This window comes from Polypterus senegalus, chromosome 13 (assembly GCF_016835505.1).
Source record: "Polypterus senegalus isolate Bchr_013 chromosome 13, ASM1683550v1, whole genome shotgun sequence".
Lineage (NCBI taxonomy): Eukaryota > Metazoa > Chordata > Cladistia > Polypteriformes > Polypteridae > Polypterus > Polypterus senegalus.
In genome coordinates, this window is record NC_053166.1 from 155,857,039 (window position 1) to 155,879,614 (window position 22,576).

The 22,576-nt window shown below is 40.0% G+C and overlaps 1 protein-coding gene across 1 annotated transcript in view; it reads right to left on the reverse strand.

Moving 5' to 3' along the window:
• eef2k (eukaryotic elongation factor 2 kinase) overlaps window positions 1-22,576 on the reverse strand; it is an 89,230-nt gene that overhangs the window by 53,074 nt on the left and 13,580 nt on the right. Inside the window, 1 exon segment of the mRNA XM_039775946.1 lies at window positions 8,819-9,133. Within this exon segment, the coding sequence (XP_039631880.1) occupies window positions 8,819-9,052 (234 nt within the window). The 5' untranslated portion in view covers window positions 9,053-9,133.

Here is a 22,576-nt window from a genome sequence, read left to right on the forward strand (position 1 = left end):
ATGTGAACCTAAGGCAGGACTTAAAATATAAATAAACACAATAACAAACTTCTGTTTCTGCATTTAATGGTTTCTGCATAAATGTTTACAGTACTCTACTTGAGATGCTGGCCTTCTGACAGACTGGAAGCATACAATTATATTAAAATAAACAAGAGAGAATTGGGAAAAGATGAAAATAAATAGGGTTTACTGCAACAACAAAAAGCATGCAGGAGGTGACTCTTCCTCAGCAATGAGTTTTATGCAAAACAGTGGAGAAAGGGATCAGAGGATAGTGATGGAGGAGAATAGGAAAGGGTCTGCAGTAGAGTCAAGAACAACCTACCCGCCCTCTCTCAGACAACGCGCCGAATCGCACTGTGCGCTGCTCTTTTTCTTTCTACAGAATTAATGAGAAACAGTAAAACAGAAATCGTTAATAGAATGTGATTAAGGCCTTAAAACATACAGTGCCTCCACCAAGCATGTTGAAAACAAACAATGAGCCTCCCCTTATCTGTAATTGCTGCTTTTTTTTATTGGTCAGGCCTACTGGATTCAGTAAACACCTTGTTCTATGTTAAGGAAGGGCGTATCTCACAGAACAGTAGATTATTTTAAAACCAAACCCTTTATTACTGGTTTCTGAGATAGTGCTGAGACACAAGAGGCAGCTGTCCAATGTGGATCAGTGCTTGTAACCTCTTCCTTAAACTTTCAACCTGCGGATGCTCAGCCTGAACATTCATTATGCAGGCTGACAAGTCTTGAAGGCGCAGAGGTTAAAAGTCAGTGTGGCACAATATCACCAAACACTCAACCCACAGCTTATTTAAAAAACAAGACAAGTGTAGACTAACTGCTGTACCATTTGGAAATGACCAATTGTATAAGTTTGGTAAAGAAATAGAAAAATGCAACATAGATTAAATCATCTAATTCAGGAGTCTCCAACCTTTTTTCCCCTGAGAGCTACTTTTACAAAATGAAAATGGCCGAGAGCTCCTCATGTTTTCTAACGTTTATTCTCACAGCTTACTTCAACCCAAACAAACTGAATAAGCTTATTTTGCCTGAACATTTACAAAATGTTTGTGTCCACAACTCACATTTTGCATTAAAACATCACAAAAAAATATTTAGTTCACCAGCAAGTGCATTTTGTATGTCTGTATGCATTTTCTAGTGTATCTCACACTATTGAATTAAAACAAAACAATGCAATTCCAAATCCACAGATATGACTTCTTCATTTGTCATTTTGTCACATGTCACTGTGTCACTTTACTCACAGGTCCAGTCGCATGTGTGATGTGTTTTTTAGTTTGTCAGATGACTGGCACTGAGGTGTCTGGTGGAGTGGAGCCCCTCAGGTTCACTCTTCTGGAGTCATTTCAATGTTCGTCTGTCAGTCTTGTTCTCAACTTTGATTTCATGGCATTCATGTCAGATTTACCGAGGTATGGAGACCCAAACAAAGCAGACATTTTCAGAGCTGCTTAGTGAAGATTCTTATAGTTATCTGGCTCTACTAAGCTCCAGGAATGCTGTTGAGACTTTAACTGCACATTATTTTAAAGGTTTACTAATATATAATATATAAAATCCAATGTCTCTCTGTGTCTGTATGTCTGTCCGCTTTTCACGAGAGAAATACTTAACGGATTTAGATCAGTTTTTTTTCTATAATTTGCTTGAACATTCCAGTTGGTTTTCTCTCATTTCACTATGTGTCACAGTTCGGGATTTATTAGTGTGAATCCGAGATCCACGCAGTGGCCGAAGGGAGAGGCCTTCCTCACTCACTCACATGTCAGCTTCGGGGCGTGTACCTTAACTCCGCTTAGCTAGCGAACGAGAGAACAATTGAATTCAACTTTGTTTGATATTTAAAATAAAGTGTTACTTAGGTCTTGAGTTTGAGTCCGGATATTCTCTTAAGTGTCTGCCACATTGAAAAGATAGATCGCAATTCAGAATGTGGATCGTGATTTTGTGTTAAAAGGATCATGATATGATTTTTTGGAAAGATTGCCCACCTCTAATTTGACTAATCAAGTTTTCAAATTTATGTAGGATTCGTTAACCCTTTGGCCAGCTACCGGTAGATCGCAAGCGACGTGTTGGGAGACCTCTGATCTAAAGAAATAAATACTGAAATACTAAGTGGGGCAACTCTTAGTTTTCCACTGAAACTTTATTTTATGGGATGTTTTGAAAGAAGGGAGAATACATTAGCATATTAACCCTAACCCTAACCCACAAATATGGAAGTCATTTAGTGACCAACAGTATTTGTGCTCTGTCCATTGAAGCACGCCACATTGTTCCCATGGTGTAATTTTAGAGAGGGACCTTTCCCTTATCTCAGTTTTTTTGTTAATAGTTTTTATTTTGCTTTTCTAATTTTTGCCTATTTTATAGGTTAAAGTCCTGTTCTTTGTTATTTTTTAATTATGTGTTTGGCTTTTCTATTTGTGACATTTCTCTAAGTTGTTAATTCTATTGTCTAATGCTCAGTCCTCATTCACGGTCCTGGAGGGTCGCAATGGCTACGGGTTTTCATTCCAGCCAGTGTCCTACTTAGAACTCAGTCCTTGCTGATAGTGAAAGTTGGTGTTTAACTCTATATACGCCTTGTTTGTACCTTTATTCATCAAAGACAAATTTTATTTACTTTGTAGATCAGAGGTCCTCAATTACAGTCCTGGAGGTCTGCTATGGCTGCAGGTTTTCACTTTAACCAAATTCTGAATGAGAACCCTTTAATTTACTACTAAAGTAATACTGTACTTTCTTGGGATTAATTTGAGTTCTCTTGCCTGTTACCATTCAGAAACCTTAATTGCCTATTTTAGATTTTAGCAGCTGCATTTAAGTTTGAAAGAAAACAGACATTAGTTAATAATGTCACAGATACTTCATGGTAAGCACCTTGGCTAGGGGGCTGCTGGTTACCTGTATCTCATTTGATAGATAGATAGATAGACAGACAGACAGACAAAATATCAATCTATCTTATCTATCTATCTTATCTATCTAATCTATCCTATCTAATGAGATGCAGCTAACCATCAGCTCTCTAGCCAAGGTGCTTACCATGATGTATCTGTGATAAAAAAAAATGTTTAGAAATGAATGACAGGGGAATTGGAAGGACCAGTAAGTTTAAATCTGTTCTGGTCCACCAAACACATGGATAGTGTTCTCACAGTAGGAAACTCTACAGTGCAATCCAAACTGCTCTGACTGACTGACTGAATGCAAGCCTTAACAAGCCAAACAGTTCAATAGTAAGTTTCATGATCAGCATGGACTGCTTTCTAATTAGGAAACTAGTTGGAATAAAAACCTGCAGCCACTGCGGCCCTCCAGGACCGTGATGGAGGACCCCTGGTGTAATATCTTCCTTGTCCTCTCTATGGTGAACCCAAGGTTATGGGCCCCCAACAGCCCCCCATTGTGGGATCCACACTCAGCCTTTGTAATTTCATTATATTTAAAATTTTTCTGAACTTTATTCATTTTTTGGCTCTGAGGCTAGGGATTTGCGCTGACAATCGGAAGGTTGCCGGTTCAAATCCCGTAAATGCCAAAAGTGACTCTACTCCGCTGGGCCCTTGAGCAAGGCCCTTAACCTGCAATTGCTCCGTCCTGGGTATGAGGTTAATCTTCATCCAGCCCTGCATGTAGGCCCTCCAATCTGCAGGGAAAAACCTGGAGCTTGGTGGCAGAATTGGCACTCCAGCCACCATAAAAAAACCTCACACTGTCCCATTCCATCTGAACTGGTGTGGTGCTGAGGTGTCACCCGTTACATGGCTGCACTCGGGTCCTAACCTGGGGTCATGAGTTGGTTTGTCATGTGGTGGGTGCACCAATGCGCTGTATCAGCATGTGCTCCTAACCTCCTCTGTGAGAATTTTGTAAACATATTTCTGCCAAATGACCCAACATTCTGCTTTTTTGACTTTGAATTTGCAACTCCATTTCTGGCTTGACTAACGCTCATGTTCAATTCCCGGTTTTTGGTGTCACTTTTTTTAGATTTTGGAATTTTCTTTCTTTCTTTTTTGAATCTGCAAGTTTGATTCTTTGGCTTTGGACTCTGCTCTTGTGTCTGCATTTTGAGTTTTTGGTTTAGACATTTGGGTTTTGTTTTGCAATTCTTTGTAAATGTCAATAATGGAAAGACAAAAACTGATAATACTTAGTACGATACATATTTTTTGGAGATTCTTTTAAGTCTTTAATTATGCAATCATCTTTCTACTTTTATTTTATGTTTAAGCCAGTCTGTCTATCAGAGAAGACCTTTGCATGCTAGAAGCCCAAAGCAGAAATTTACTGGCCAGGCTAACTAGCCAGGGGGAATACAGGCCGTAACTGGTCTAGGCTTGAATGAGGGCTTGCCTGGAGGGCAGAGTTATGGCTGAACAGAATTGGTATAAGGTAGGGAATTGGCTCATGCTATTGGTCTGAGAGGTACATCAAGGAAGTTGGACTAAGATAAAAACAGAGGTATCAAAGAAGCTCACACTCTTTATCATTTTCCATCCATGGAGAAGAAGACCACCCCTCTCTGAGGCCATATTCAGACAGGCCATGCCCGAGTCTAATCAGTAAGACATGGAGCCACCTGGTAGTCTACTATCATGTTACATTATTTTGCCAACACTCACATTTTATTACTTTGGGCATATTATTTATAATACATAAATAAACGTGTAACTTTCTCTCCTGCCTGGTCTGGTACAATAATTGCCTGAGATTAGTGGGGAAAGGGCCGAACTACAGTGGTAACAATATGGGATTAGAGACATTCTTTTAAGGGCTACATAATAAAGAGTAGAAAGTAGAAGAGGGCCGCCCTAGGAGCCTACCACAACAAAACAGGGACACTTTACATTTTTGAATTTCTCTTGCTTGAGAATTTGAATATTCTTAAATAATCTTTACTATTATTACAATGAGGACTCTCTTGGTTTTGGGCCAGAGGTTTTATGATTGCCTTTTCCCATTTGCAGGATTTATTGGTTTTGGTCCCTTTTTGTTCTATGCAAGCCACAAGCTTGCATCTTGAGCTTTGGGCTCAGGCCTGCATTACGTTTCTAGGCCTCGCCGGAGTTCTGAGGCCTAGTTTTTGAAGTGAAGGCTTCTTCTGAATTTCGTGAACCCTGCAATCACAAGTTATGATAGCCACAAAAATTCTTAACTTGTAAGCCCTTTGGTGTTCTCCTCAACTTCTCATCCTTCTGATCCCTTTCACTCTTATTTTAAACTCTCTCTCTCTCACCTTTTTATGTTTTAGATTCTTTGCTCTTCTTCATACATACAGACAAGCTGCATTCCAGTTAGCAAAAATACAAACATAATGACAGATCAATAAAGGAAATGTGGCAGGCCAACAGTGATAAGCAGAATGTCTGTTATTAAGGTTTATCATGTTGAAGCCGACGGCCTGAAAAGTGGCAGCCATGATGCAGCCAAAAAAAAATAGCCAGTGTTAATTAACTGAACTCTGTAGGTTTAAGATATTTATGCATGCAATAATAAGATTACTAATCTGTCAACATGGCCACACAAGACAGGAATAAGCCACACAGAACTCATTTGCAAGCTGGTAACAGTTTTGATGATGTGTACTCTGTTAAATATTCAAAACGTAGACATGAATAAGGGGGCTGAACTGTTTGTCAACAAAAAAAAAATCACATTTAAAAGATGATCCTTTTATTTTTTATTTCCTTTACTGCGTTCATGTGCAATGGGACAGATGGAAATAAAAGCTTATTAGTTGGAAATGTGATGTAGTAGCTCTCCGTGGGATAAATCAGACAAATTATCTGAGTCATGATGTAATACTAACCTCTCACCTCATTTAATGTTGTAAAATTTAAAAAATAAATAAAAATAACCACGCCACTGAGTTATGGCACTATTGTGGTTAAATGCACTTTGGTGCATTTACATCGATGTATATACATAATACATTTAGTGTGCTTTTATTGTCACCAGAAATTTGAGACAAACACTAACGACTTACTGTGCAGATCAGGGCTCATCAGTTTCATGCTGGAGGGGCTGAAGTAGCTACAGGTTTTCACTTTAACCAATTTCTTAATTAGAACTTGTTTATTTACTACTAAAGTTATGTTTTTTGGGATTAGTTTTACTCGCTTGTTACGATTCAGAACCCTTAATTGCCTATTTCAGTTTTAAACAGCTTTATCTAGGACAGGGGTCCTCAATCACAGTCCTGGAGGGCCCCAGTGGCTGCAGGCCTTTTCTAACCCTGTTACTTAATTAGAAAGCAATTCTTGCCAATTATTTAATTTCATGGCTTATTAGTGCTTTAACTCTGCCATCTCAGGTCATTCTCATATCCTAGACAAGCGACTGGGAGCCCGATTGAATCGGGCTACAAATTCTACGTTTGTGAAATCCATACTTTCTCTGCAGAGAATTATTTGTTTTTTTAACTCCTTGAAATGATTTTGTTATCATGGCACTGATTTGTGCTTAAAATAGACCTTTTCGGCTAATGTAGTGAAGAGCTTCCTGCTTAAACAGGGCTACGAGACGTGAACTCAGCTCTTCGGCTCACCTCATTTGATTTTTTCCGGCAAACAAATTTTCAAAACAAACCGCATTTTATGACTCTAATCATAGTCAGAGTAATAATCATGTTGGCGTGGCGGATCATGTCCTGCCAGTCCCCGACGGGTGCATGGTTGACTAACATCCACCACAATGTTGACATTTGGTTCCTATGCATCCTTTCCGCGGCCGCTGCTCTTCTGGCTGCGTTGTGATCGTCACTCATTTTAGATCTGAGATCGGGTAAAATTTAAACAATGACCGTTGTTAATACCCAGCCGTCATTACTCAGTTTGCCAATAGATGTCAGAAGGACGGATGCCAAAACCGAACTGCCCAAAGATAGATTTCGACGTACCAAGCAAATGGCGATATGTTCAAAATTACTTACGGTTCTGGAGCTGTCGAAGGGTTTAAATCAGGCGTCGATGTTAGTCCTGGAAAGTACGCCCCACCAAACCAACGTTCCAAAAACCAACTGAACTTACTGTTATCTGCTCGAAACAACACGGACTTACTATACTCGGCCATCCAGCGGCATCACTGAAGCTTTCGAACATTCTTAGCCAATCATGCAATACTGCGTCCGCGTTTGGCACGTGATGTTCTAACTACAGAAGCAGAGTCCCATTGCATGGTTCTAACTTGTATTGAGTTGAGGTATTGACGTTATCACCATACAGACGGATAGTATCAAATTATATATAAGGATTTTCTTCCCCTTTCTAAGGGTATCATCCAAATGATTTGAAGGCTCAAATGGTGGAGTAATTCTCAGTCCTTCACTTTTTTCTCTTCACTTTCCGTCCAAGTAGTTGATTAAACCCAATAATGTATGATAAACACACACAGAGGTGGAAACAGTAACAAGCTAAATGGAGAACTGCTGTTCTCTCGTCATTTGCATGTTATTGCTAAATAGAGAGAGAGGTTAGGAGCGCATGCTGATACAGCACATTGCCGCACCCACCACAAGATAAACCAACTCAGGATCCAGATTAGGACCCGAGTGCAGCCGTGCAACGGGTGATACCTCAGCACCACACCAGTTCAAATGGAATGGAACAGTGGGAGGTTTTTTAAGGTGGCTGGAGTGCCAATTCTGCCACCAACCCCCAGGTTTTTCCCTGCAGGCTGGAGGGCCGACATGCAGGGATGGACACAGATTAACGTCATACCCAGGACAGAGCAATTGCAGGTTAAGGTCCTTGCTGAAGGGCCCAACAGAGCAGTGTCCCTTTCGGCATTTAAAAACCATGAATACAGCTGTTTAAGACTAAAATCAGCAATAAGGGTTCAAAATCTTAATGAGCGATACAACTAAAGCGAAGCAGAAGCGTTACTTGAGCAGTAAGTGCTTCTTGTTAAGCAATTGGGTTGGATTAGAAACCTGCAGCCACTGTGGCCCTCCAGGACCGTGATTGAGGACCCCTGATCTTGGATGTAATTGTTGCCTTGTTTTCTTAACCAGCCATCAGCTAGTAATGAGGCGCAAATGATGACAGAACCACCAGCTCTCAGATAACGTGCTTCTGTTTAAACCTGTGTAGATACATCATGAGGTATCTGTGTTAATAAAATATTTTGAAATAAATGAGACAGAAGGGAAGGAACAAAAGGTACAAATCTGTTCCAGACCATAAAATATTCATTTTATTAAAAAATGAAAAATTCCCAATATGATAAAAACATTTACCTTGGAAGAGCAAAAGCACAAACAAGCCATACAATTAAACCCAAAGTTTCATTATCGGGTAGGCCTGGATTTTAATTACAAAACTGGCTGAAATGAAAACCTGTAGCGATTGTAGCCCCTCAGGACCTTAACTGAGCTGCTCATTTCTCCCAAAATTACAACCGGAAATTCACATGACAAGAATGAAGTGGGAATGCGAGACATCATAAGTGGAACTCTGAAAATTCCCATGGCACGTGAACGCAGCTTTTCACTTAAGCACTTCCACCAGAACTCATTAGTGTGCTGTAAAACAAGACATTTTTATTTTCCAATTACAGGTTCTAAAGATGACAGCTCAGGAAAGAGGATTTTGATGCTCAATATAATTTTAGTCAATGGCAGGAAAGTCATGCAACAAAGAGCTCAGCTGGTTATGCAAATGATATTTTTGAATTTTGTGATCCCTGCACTCTGACCTCTTCATAGTGTGGGACCCAAAACATCTTGTTTTACAGTGAAAGAATCCCAAAAACAAAGGCTATGAAATCTGCTGCTCACCTTAAAGCTGAAAGACTGCCTGGGAGAAGAGCTGCTACTGTACTTCTCATTTTGGATGAGGTTCTTCAGGTAATTACATATATCGCCAGAAGAAGACTTATTGTGCACTGGGTCATCGGTGATTGGGCAGATGAAAAAGCCATCCTCATCGTCACTGTCATCAACAGAGCCTCCCCGCTTTGACCGGCTGTTCTCCACCCCTTCTATGCTAAAAATAAGATCATCATCTGCCATGGCTAGAGACTTTCTTGATTTTAAAAGGAGCCTTGTGTAAAAAACAGATGCATCTACTCAAATGGCCCAGAGAAGCATGAACTGCAAAGGGGAGAAAAAGAAAAAGAGCAAACAAACATATATTGATTAGAATGATGACCAAAACACAGCCATAACTTGACCAAAGTACAACCATAACCTATTAACTAAAGGAGTTGCCCTTATTAACATTGTCTGGCATTTTTTTTCTTTTTGTTTAATGGTTCACTTCTATTTACAGTGCCTATAAAAAGTCTTCACTCACTTGGATGTTTTCACATTTTACTGTTACACAACGTTGAATCACAATGGATTTCATTTGGCTTTTTGTGCCAGAGAGCTTAACCAGTCACAGCTTAATGGGAGAGTGGCACTGACGTCTCGGCTAGAGTTGGTCAGAAGGCACAATTGATGACAGAAAGTTCTTGGGTCTGATATAACCAAAATTGAGATTTCGGGCTATCCAACAACAACAACATTTATTTCTATAGCACGTTTTCATACAAATGATGAAGCTCAAAGTGCTTTACATGATGGAAAAAAAAAAGTTGATAAAAATCTACTCTCTATATATAAAATCCTAAACCTAAAAGTACAATGGTTTTGTGCAACGATTCTATGGTTCACCAACAAAAGCGCGATAGACATATGCACCCCGACAAAACTGTGATGGACAAATGAGCGCCGACAAACCCGCTAACTGGTTTTCGACAAAAGCACACCGACAAAATCGCCACAACAAAACTGCGATAGAGGCCAAGAGAGTGGGACGCGTACGTGCGCATTATGTACACATTATGTGCTAGGTTTTAACTGTTATAACTGCTGATGGCATGCCACGAACAAATAACTCAGTTGAGGGTTGGCATAACGCGTCGTATACAAAGCGGAATTACCAGCAGTCAGGCAGCCAGCAAGTCTAAATACACTCAACTATCAAGACGTCTTGCTGCAATTCTTCCAACATATGCAGGGCGTGATCTTAAGGACTATCTGCGTGCCGTGTTGATGGCATGCCGCGTCTCATAATATTGACTTCTAAAATAAACATTATTATATATGCTTTAAACTAGTAATTCATATTTAATGAAACTTTCGTCATTTTGTCGGCGTGATTTTGACACCGCGTTTTAATCGGCGCTATTTTGTCGGCATTCATGTCTATCGCGCAAATGTTGGGTCACACAATTCTATGTGACTTTTTATGTCACGCTTTAAATTGGGCTTATTTTAAAACCTACATACAGTGGAACCTTGGATTGCGAGTAACTTGGTTTTGCGAGTGTTTTGCAAGACGAGCTAAAATTTTTAATATACTTTGACTTGATAAACGAGCGAAGTCTTGCAATACGAGTAGTACGTATGCGCTTTGTGTGCCGAGTGTCACGTGATCACAACTGAGCTGACAGTTCTCTCTCTCACTGCGGGATTATGGGTAATCGTCAGTCGATGTGCCTTACTCATATAGTGAACATCTGTACGAGCAGATACTTACTTACTTACAGCATTGTGACCACGTGTGTGTGTTGTAACGTGTGAGTCCCCGTCTTGCACCCCAATACACGAAGCTGAGTCTCAGTACTTTAGCGACACCAGCGTTTATTCAGCTTGAAACAGGAACAGCGCAGTTATTTATTGTAGCGGATCTGACACTCTCCTATACACACACACAGCAGTCAGGCAGGGTTATGGCCAAATTACTGGCCAAGTAATACTGTGCCCTGCGCAGTTATAATGTTCCTTGTATCACCCATCGACGGCAGGCGCTCATAGCATGTCCACGATCTTTTTAGATTCGCTTCTACAGTGAACTGCTACAGCACTGGGAGCCTGCGATTGCTTCGGGTTGCTCTTCAATGTGTCGTCCTGTTGGATTGGAATCCCACAAGAGTTTAGAAACTCACTCACACCAGCCATGATTCTTTTCAAAGTTAAAGTGCAGGTTAATTTGTTTTATGTATTTTTACTTTATATTTTGTATTGATCATTTTTAAATGAATAGTTTTGGGTTGTGGAACAAATCATCTGAGTGACCATTATTTCTTATGGGGAAATTCGCTTTGATATACAAGTGCTTTGGATTGCAAGCACGTTTCTGGGACAGATTACGCTCGCAAACCGAGGTTCCACTGTATATATGTTTGGTATCATTCTTTTCAGAATTTATCGAACTTTAATGTGATGTTGTTAGATTTTCAGATTCTTATTCCATTTTAAAATTATAAACTAAAAAAATATCAAGAACTCGCATCCCGAGAGACAAGACTTTGTGCCAAGGTATCCACGCCTGGGGCCAGAAATAAAACACAAAGAGTAGGACAGCTGCTGTACAGGCTTTTAAATGTTAAAAGCGCCACATGAGATGCAGATCATGCGGCACGAGCAAAGAGTAGGTAAAAAAACAACTATTTGTTTCCCATTGTATCATCGTTTAAGAGGGGGTTTTGGAGGAGTGACCGCATCTCCATGGGGTTCATTCAGCCCCTCTCTTCACAACACGAGCGACAGAGACGTGAAGTGGCTGGCGCGTAGTGCAGGCCAAGGGGGTTGGTGAGCAAACCCCCTAGTAAAAATATAAAAAAAGATTATGGAATACTAAATAATAAAGAATAAAGTAATGTCCGATTACTGGAAGGGCAAGGAAAAAAAAAACAAAAAAACAAAATCTGCAGGGGTTCAAAGGCCATAAGACAACCCAGTCCCCACTGGGCATTCTACCTAACATAATGATCTCAATGGTTTTCAGGCTTCACGTGAAATAATTTGATGATGATGGTCATGTGAACCTTTGGCCTTCCATCCATCAATGTAGGGACTGCATGGTGCCCTGATGAGGTGGAGTTGGTGCAGATCGCTACCACAGAAAAAACAGAAAAAGAACAGTAGAGAAAGAAGGGGTTAGTACGGCTTGCAGAGCCATGCTAATAAAGACGATAATTCAATGCATATACATAATATCAGGGTTACACTAAAATGTAGCTATGAGAAAGCCATGTTACAGTAATGTGTTTTTAGCAGTTTTTTAAAGTGCTTCACCGTATCAGCCTGGCGAATTTCTATCGGTCAGCTATTCCAGATTTTAGGTGCCTAACAGCAGAAGGCCGCCTCACCTCACCAATTCTTTTAGGTTTAGCTCTTGGAATTCTAAGCAGACACTCATTTGAAGATCTAAGGTTACGATTTGAAGTGTAAGGTGACAGACATTCCAAAATATAGGATAGAGTGAGATTATTTAAGGCTTTGTAAACCATAAGCAGGACTTTAAAGTCAATTCTAAATGGCACAGGTAACTGGAGAGATGTGCTCAGATTTTCTTTTTCTAGTTAAGATTCTGGCAGCTCCATGCTGCACTCGTTGTAATTGATTGATGTCTTTTTTTGGGTAGTCCTGAGAGGAGTGCGTTACAGTAATCTAGTGGAGTAAAGACAAAAGCGTGAACTCATTTTCAGCATCTTGCAATGTTATAAGAGGTCTAACTTTTGTTATATTTCTTGAATGGAAAAAAATGCTGCCCTAGTAATCTGATTAATGTGTGATTTAAAATTCAGGTCCGAGTCAATAATTACCCCTAAATTCTTTGCCTCTGTTTTGACTTTTAAGCCTAATGGATCAAGTTTATTTCTAATACCCTGACTGTAGTACTAGGGTGTTGTACCGTATTAGCCATTATGAATGTAGAGAAAAGCCAAGCAAAATGACACCTTTTATTGGCTAACTAAAAAGATTACAATATGCAAGCTTTCAAGGCAACTCTGCCTGAAGAAGGGGCCTGAGTTGTTTCTAATACTCTGACTATATCCATTTTTGCCAAAAACTAAGATTTCTGTTTTCTCCTAATTTAGTTTATAGCACTATACGCCATGTCACATGACACATAATCAAAAACCCACCTTCCCCACCGTGAAGCCTGGTGAATCATTAGGCTGTGAGGGTGTGTCTCTGCAGCAGGCCCTAGGAGGCTTGTGAGGGAAATGGGAAAATCTTAAGAGAAAATCTTCATGCAGTCTTCAAGACAACCTGCACCTTTGAAGAAGACAACGAGCCAAAGCATAAAGCCAAAGCTACACAAGAATGTCAATGTCCTGGAGTGGCCGGGTCACAGTCCAGATCCCTGTCCAACTGAAGGATTTGTGGCCGGACTTGAAAAAGGCTGTTCACTCCTGATCCCCATGAAATCTGAAAGAGCTTCAGCAGTTTTGCAAAGAAGAATGCGGGGGAAAAAAACAACAGTGTCCAGATGTGCAAAGCTGATAAAGAGGGCACAGAGAGTCAAGGCTGTCATGGCTGCCATCTACTAAAAACTGACTTAAAGGGGGTTGCAGCCACCGATGCATAAGGCAAAGTCAGGCACGGGTTAAACGCGTGTCAAAGAAATCTCACGGTCCAAAAGTTCGTTTTAAAACATTTGGTGAAAATTAAAGGCAAATAATCCACACAAAAATAAGTAGGCCGTTGGCACCAGGCACGGTCACGTGCGCAAGCACGAACATGAGCACAAACACGAACACGTTTAAAAAACCGTATAACTCTGTACCTTACACAAGGCAAGGCTAGACACTAACTGGAGAACATTGTTCACTAAAAGCTGTTAGAAAATGACAGGAAAATACCAACACAATTCTATTCACGGTGGTTAAAGGAATCTCCCATATTATGCATTATCATCTAGTAAAATATTCATGAATCTTATAGAACTAGGAAAATGGCTCTTACAGGGGTGAAATACTTAATAATATGTTATTTTGTGTTTGACGTGTGTAATTAATTTAAACACCAAATGAAATCCACTGTGACTCAATGTTGTATAATAATAAAATGTGAAAACATCCAGGGAGATGGATACTTTTTATATGCACTGTAAAAGACCAGAGCATTGTAAACATTTACAACAGGAATATTGTTCACTTAAAACCTAACAATCCCATGCATTGCATTGATAAAAGCACATACTGTATTTTTCCTTCAATATTCATTAAACAGACTGATATCCATAATCACATTAGACGCATTCTGCAATCAATGAGGTTTAAGTGATTAGTGTTAACACTCCTGGGAATCATCAGAGCCGTGAATTTTAAAACTGCCATATTTCGTATCCTTCCCATGAGGGCCAATATTGTGAACATTCTAGAATAAGGACACAGCAGAGTGTTTACAAATGGATTGAGAAGTTCAAAAATGGTCTGACAAGTTCTAAACACTAAGAAAGAGCAGGACACCTGTCCACGTTTACATTTACCATAACAATGAGCAAGTCTGTACCATGACGTTCATGAACCAATGGGGATTTTGGCCCCGGTACACCTTCAATGTTAGCACTACGACCACAGACACCATATTTCCACATTTGCATGGGGAAGGCTGTACAGCCAACCCAAACAAAATGATCACGAAAGTGTGGATAACAATTGATTTACCCTCATATGTCCTGTGTGAGAAGTAAGACAACACCAATGGGTCCTTGTGGTAGCCTCATGCACCCGTAACAAATCTAAGGGTAGATATAGCTGTCAATCTGTTCCCTGACATATTTCATATTCTATTCTAGTGTTATAGTAATATCATGGACTTTTGACTGAAGACACCTAATGCATAAATCTAATTCATTTTTTAGATTTTTCTAACATCAATACCTCCCAACTGTTGACAAAAAACATACAATATTTGTTATGCCTTGCACAGGGAAAGGCAACCATGTTTAATGCGGAAGACCAGGAGAGGAATTGTAAGGCAAGCAAGAAAATTTAATCCTAAAGTTGGTCTTAAGTTGTCTAAAACAAAAACCACAACCCAATAGTTTCATTTCAGGAGGAAAAGTCAAGAATTCATGACTTCTAAAGAGTGCTAATAAAACACACACAGACACACAAACAAAGGTTTCCTCATAATATCGTCAAACGATAGCATCACACTAGTGATGGGAAACCCATGACTTCTGGAACTGTGGCCCACAGCAACCAATATGGTGTCATGATGATGTCACCCAAAGAAAAACAAAATGGCGATGGAAATGACGCAAAAACAATTTTTAATATGAGGGGGAGTCAAGCTAAAGTTAGAAAATGGAATTTATTAGAAAATGGAATGAACCTTAACAAAACTGATCATGTCATTCATTTCTCTATGGAGCCTCCACTCTTCTCAATGCACTTGCGCCAACTGCCAGGATTCCAGCAGAAGAGGAGGTTTGGTCTCGTCCTCGCCACCACTCATGCACTGCTTTCTTCAAGTCATCATGTGTTTTGAATGGACGATCACCCAGATGTTTTTTTTTTTTAGTGGTCCAAAAAGGTGGATATCACACTGTGCCAGATCTGGAGAATAAGGTGGACGTGGCAAGACCTGAAACTTCAATTTCTCCAGACAAGCCTTGGTGTGTGTCATTTGTCTGGCAGCAAAAGGACTCCTTGAGACAGCAGTCCCCGCCGCTTGGATCAAACAGCAGGCTTCACATTGGTCTGCAGCAAGTCACAGTAACTTGCACTAGTGACTGTAGTACCCCTCGGCAATAACTCAGTGGCACAGATGGTGGTGAGGACAAGACAAAACCTTTTATTCTGCGGGAATCTGGGCACTTCCAGGCTGGTGGCACCAGTGCATTGAAAAGGGGGCTCCATTGAGAAATGACATGATCAAATTTGTTAATGTTTGTTCCATTTTCTAATAAATTCAATTTTCTAACTTTAGCTTGACTCCCCCTTGTAAATGAAACCAAATTTTAAAATAAAAATAAATGTAAAAATAGCATGCAGTGCCTCAAACACCCATAATAGGAAACAACAATTAGAAAAGGAACTTAAAACAAGCATTCATAAAATTCCACACTTTTAAGATATCATAACAACATCTTTACAGAAAGTACAGTACGTTGTTAAGTTTCCCATGAAGCACAGGAGGACATGTCTGATAAACAAACACTTTGGTACCCAAGTTGCCTGACTTTTACTTTGATCAAGTTGACTTTATGAGTTGCTTGTTTGAGGCTGTAGATTTACATTGCTGATAAGAACAAGAAACCTTCTTATGAGGCCAAAGTTTCTATCACTCAGAATGAAAGGGCACTTGTCACAGGCCACTATGCGATTGATTACACTGATAATAGTAAAATGACAGAGCAGCTCCTACTTCCACAAGTCAAAACAAGACCCGTGAAGCTTCTCTTGCTTTCACATGTAAGAAATCTCTCAAGTCGCGTTTCCAAAAAGGATACAGTGCCTTTTAAGCTGGATGCCTCCTGAGATCTTAATCTAAGTTTGGAAAGTTTTTAAAAGGAGGCTTCTGGAGTTTCTAGTTAGTGGTGCCATTTCAGTCTTGTTTGTGGTGAGAAGTTAAGCAAAATGACACCTTTTACTGGCTAACTAGAAAGACTACACTATGCAAGCTTTCAAGGCAACTCAGATCCCTTCTTCAGGCGAGACGCAATGTAAAATGTAAGATGACTGCATCTTGGCTGAAGAAGGGGCCTGTGTTGCCTTGAAAGCTTGCATAGTGTAGTCTTTCTAGTTAGCCAGTAAAAGGTGACATTTTGCTTAACTTCTCACTACATCCATAATGGCTAACACGGTACGACACCCTAGTACTACAATCTTGTTTGCAAAAAACTTCCTTTATTAATATCTAAAAGGAGTTTCTGGATACTAAAGTTTTACTGGTCCGCTTTATTTGGTCATAGCAATAAAGGACCCTTTAACTTGATATTCCCATAATACAACAGGTGCCATGTATGACATTGCTTGCCTGCTACCAAAATATTTAAAGGCTTTAATTTTGGACAGGTTTATAAAGTTCTATGCTATGAACAGGTACCACAGAAACAAAACAGATTTGTTTTACTAAACCCACAATATAAAACAGCCCGTGCTGTAAAACGCCCAGAGTCCTAGAAACTCCTGAAATCGTCAGAAGAAAAAACTGAAATGCAGAGATGTCAGGTAATTGAAAGGAACTACTCTCTCCTGGGAGGATTCGTTTTGCCGATGTGCTCGCCTTGCTTGTATATTAGTGGATAATCGAGTGTCTGTTTCTTCTGAGGTTTCGTTTTGCCAATGTGCAAGTCTCGCTTGTGTATTAGTGGCTAAGCGACTTTGTCTTTCTTTGGATGTTTCATTTTAATGACATTCTCGCCTCACTTGTGTATTAGTGACTAAGTAGCTTTGTCTTTCTTCAGAGGTTTTGTTTTGCCAATATGCTCACCTCACTTATGTATTAGCGGCTAAGCAAGTGTCTCTTTCTTTGGAGGTTTCGTTTTGCCAATGTACTCGTCTCGCTTGTGTATTAGTGGCTAAGTAACTTTGTCTTTCTTCTGAGGTTTCGTTTTAATGACGTTCTCGCCTCGCTTGTGAATTAGCAGCCAAGAGAGTGTCCCTTTCTTCTGAGGTTTCATTTTGCCAATTTGCTCGCCACACTTATTTAATAGCAGATAAGCGAGTGTCTGTTTCTTCGGAGCTTTCGTTTTGCCGACGTGCTCGCCTCGGTTGTGCATTAGTGGCTAAGCAACTTTGTCTTTCTTTGGAGGTTTCGTTTTGCCGATGTGCTCGTCTCTCTTGTGTATTAGCGGCTAAGCGAGTTTTCTGTTTCCTCAGAGGTGGAGCCTTTACCCCAACTCCACCTCTCAATTCCCGGCCGGACAGACAGACACACACACGTTTCCACGTGTAGATGTTTATATAGAAAAGATTACAGCTGATACTCCATGATATTACCACTGTTGACATCTTGCTCCCTAGGGCATCCAGGCCACTGTCAATTCTTATTCCCTGATTTATGAAACAGCACAGAAAGAGATCAGGATTAATAAAAAAAAATTAGGGAAAGGGTTAGAATTGAAAAAAAAAAAAAGAACTGAATGTGGCGGGCCAACATCATACGTTCTGCTATTTCTAAAGCAGCAGTGAGGAATGACTGTAATGTTAATATTTTAGAGGCACTGAAGATTGAAAGTAGCAATGAGGAATGACCTCACGTTCTCCTGATCTTTATGTAATGTTAATATTTTTGAGGCATTGAAGACTGAAAAGAACATTCTCTTTGTCTAAAAAGCTTTTTTGGCACATCACTGCTCTTTTCATTTCCTTGGCTTGGCTACAGTGATGACAACAACAGGCCTTTCTTCAGATGCAAGCAGAGGCAATGAATCTCCTTTACAGTCAGCTGTGGTGCAGTCTTTCCATTGATTACTGAAATACAACGTACTCTTTCTATTCTGTCCTATTCTGCGGCATCACAATAAAAATGTGCAAGGTGGACTGCCTGAAAGCAAAGTGGTTACTGCTGCCCTAAAAATCCAGCCCTCAGGGACAGACTCCCAGGTCTGCTCATTGTCTGTGTAGGATTCTTTCATTCTCCCTTGTTTTTCCCCAAAGATGTGAAGTTAAGATCCACTGGCTGGTGAATGTGGGTGAATGTGGGCCCAGTGCTCCCATAACACCCCTAATGACACTGGCTTTGAGAATGTTCTTTTAGGATATATGTATGGTAAAAATGTTTTTAACTGCATTAGTCACAACCTACAATTTTCTAACCAGATTTCCCAGTAAAGGATTCCCAGCAGCCTGTGCCTATCCTTGGAAACACAAGGAACAGTGTGAGAACAAGATACCAGTCCAATCCTGGGGAACAAAAAAAACAAAAAAAAAAACAAAAAACACAGGGGCTCATTATAACATTTACTAGGGAGGCTTCGGTCACACCCCAAACCATCATTTCATCCATTACCTGTATATATCTTTATATATAATACGCTTCCGTGGCTGTCCGTTTGTCTGTCCAGGATTTTAAATCACCTGTCGCTCGCAAACCATTTGAACTCTTGACCTGAAATTTGGTACACAAATACTACGTGACGTCTACTATCCGCTTTCAGGGTGATGATTGACCTCCAAGGTTGTTCCTCTATTTATTTTTATTTTATTTTATTGTAGAATCAACTTGTGGCAGTGCAGCACATGTGTACGGGTGCCTTTTTCATTCCCTACCAGCTTCGCCATCACTTCTCCTACCTCTTCATATCTTAAATCATTCTTGAGGCAGATTGAAGACTTAAGTGCCAGCTTAAGCGAAAAATTAAGGAAAACTTACAAGTAATTGCAACACAAACACTGACTTAAATCAGTTTTAACACGCAAAGATGCCAACGAAAGAAGAGAAGCAGCGGGCCGCTAGGGTGGAGAAGAGAAGCGCTGCTCAGAAAGCAGCAAGCGCATCAACCTCTGAGCAAACGAATGCTAAACGCACAGAGAAAGAAAACTAGGAATGCTCAAGTCAAGTGTATCAAGAATGATTTTAAGATATAAAGAGTTAGGGGAAGTAACAGCGAAGGTAGTAGTGATGAGAACGGCGCCCATACACATGCGCCGCATGGCCACCCTGCTGGCCGCTGCCAAGAGTTGATTCTACAATAAAATAAAAATAGAAAGACGAATAACCTTGGAGGTCAATCATCACCCCAAAAGTGAATATTAGATGTCACGTAGTGTATGTGTACCATATTTCAGGTCAATAGGTGAAATGATTTGCGAGCTACAGGTGATTTAAAATCCTGGACAGACAAACGAACAGCCATGGTAGTGTATTATACCATTTTTACTTGAGTACCATGCACCCTCGTGTAAGACGCGCACCCTGATTTTTACAGAGAAAATCGCGAAAATCATTTTGCCCCGTGTACGACTCGCGTTGTGATTGTATAGGAAGTGTTTAGAGAGAGAGAGCGAGAAAGAGAGAGAGACTGAGAGCGAGAAAGAGAGAGAAAGAGAGAGAGAGCGAGCGAGCGAGAGAGAGAGAGAGAGAGAGAGCACAAGCAGAAGAAGTAAACATTACTGAATTACATTTCCTTGTGTATGACGCGCATCTGATTTTCTAAAAATTGTGCATGTGGTACAGGCGTAAATACGGTATATATATATATATCTCACAACATATTAATTTAATCCAGCACATTTTTCTATTCAAGTTTTATTTTTTTGTTACCTTGGTTTTCACTTGTCCTAAAAGGCAACCTTGACTCACTGCACACACAGCAGGTGATGGCTCTAGCAGCAGAGCTAAGCAAGAAAACATTTACTAAGCTGATAAGCAAAAATTTAAATTGTCCCTCGTGGCAGTTAGCACTAACCTGTCTAACAAGACGCAGCACTCAGAGCAACAGTTTGCTCTCAACAGACTCAATGCATAGCAGAAGGCTGTCCTGTTGCAGGAAAATGTTAGGAGGTGTCCACCTTTGGAGAATTTAACTGAAAGGGTAAACAGGACAGGAAGTACCTCCCTGGTATTTCTTAGCCAAGTCAGCAATAACAAAACACAAGGTAAAAGGCAAACAGATTTCTCAACACGTGTTAACATCAGATCAGCTATTTCAACCAGACATAAAGTCTATAAACAGCAGCAAACTTCAAAAAAAAAAACTTGATAGACCCTTCCTTGTCTCTCCCATATCTTATCTCTACTCCCTAGTGATGACGGGGAATGTATTACCCTGTAAACATGCACTTCTCTTTATAGACAAAGCATGTGGCACAGTTACAACTTGCATGTCATGTTGGGAGTATAAAAATCCTCTAAACGTCACATAACATTTGAAGTCTCTTCATTAGTACCGTCTAGTTTTATTTGATATGTTTAAACAAATACAAAAGGCCTATCTATATAAAGAACGAGCCTTGCGTCTTTAACACAACTGCTATCCAGTACTTAGGTTTGAAAGCCACACAAAGGCCACATGTCAATAACAGAGCTGGCCCTCCACTCCCCAGGCCTAAATCCGTGAAAACATGCGGCGGATTACAAATGGGCAGAATCAGCCTTTTTATTACAAGAAAAAACAAAACAACAGAATCAAGTTAATCTCTCCTTTACTGATGAAGAAAATGTAATTATAAGGGGCTACTGGAGCGCACTGAAAAGTATTACTTTAAAGGCCATTAGTAAAAGCTAGTTCTCCGAAGGCTAATTGTATTACTTTGATATAATTTCTGGAGACACCCGGTCTTACACGGGAAATTTCATATTGCAGCCTTAACATAGCAGTTTATGAAAAGGTTCACAAAAATCACCCTGCAATGGTGGCTGGAGTGTGTGTGTGTGCCCTATGGTGCTTTGTCCAAGGTTTGTTCCTGCCTTGTGCCCTATAATAGACTCCAGCAGACCCCCATGACCCTCTACAGGACTAGGCAGGTTAGAAAATGACTGACTGACCCTACAAATTCATTTCTGCCACTTGTATCCATAATCTAATTCTTTCAGTCATCACTCACTGCTCATGACCACAGGCGAGGGTATCAACGTAGACTGACCATTAAATCGAGAGCTTCGCCTTTTAGTTTAGCGCATGACTGCGGATGGATGCTGCTCCGATCCTCCACTAGATCTGCCATTCCCTTCTCCCCTCATTTATGAACAAGATCCCAAGATACTTTAACTCCTTGACTTCAGGTGGCACCTCCTCCTTAACCTGGGATGTCTGGGCATCATTGCTTATGCAATGTGAACCTGAATAAGTGGCACAAAATGAATGGATGGGTTTTCAAAATTTACAATATAAATAAGAAAGGCAGCAAGCACATATCTTTTCAGGAGTATAATATCTAAATTAAGTTAGTGAATGGAGAGATTATCCAAGAATCCCATCATCAAACCTGCTTTGTCCAATCCAATTCTGGATCATGAGGGCCGCAGAGTATCCTGTTGCCAGCATTGGGCAAAGGGTGCCAGTCTATCACAAGTAAATATAATTCAACAGCTGGTAAATATGTGGGGCCTGCAAAATGTGAATTCTGCTACAAACTATGCAAGCTGAGAGAGGACGTGCAATATCGTTATTTTTTTAAATTGTCTCCTCGAGATAACGGAATCAATTTATCGAGATGTCAAGAAAACAAAAATTTGTTTTCTTGAGATAACGGAATAATTTTATTGAAAAGTCGAGAAAATGAAAATTTGTTTTTTTAAGATAACGCAATAATTTTATCATGAACTCAAGAAAACGAAACTTAACCTTTGCTCCTGGCATGAGGCTGGCTTAGATTTTCACGCCTATACAGCTGAAGCCTTCCTAACCGTTTTCTTAAATGACGGACACTAATGTAATTATTTTCTAAAGCATAAACATATTTCAGCCTGCGTCAGCCTTTGATTGAACAAAAATGTGACGCGCTGATCAATACAATTCTGCTCTTCTGGCCATTTCAAACAGGACGTAGCTTCAATACGCTAAACATTAAACGTTAGATACAATTATTTCATAATTTCGAGAAAACAAGATCTTTGGTTTTATCGAGATCTCGATAAAATGAGTCCATTATCTCAAGGAAAAAATGTTAAAAAATAACGATATTGCACGTCCTCTCTCGGCTTCCGTACTTAACCCTGTCTGTTAGCAAAATAATTTGTTTTCACTTCTAACAACATACCAGATTAAAACACAAAGTTTGCTTAATTTAATTTCACAAACAGATGATTATTAACAGGTTATAGAATTTGAATGATGGCCTCTAAATGAGCTACCACTTT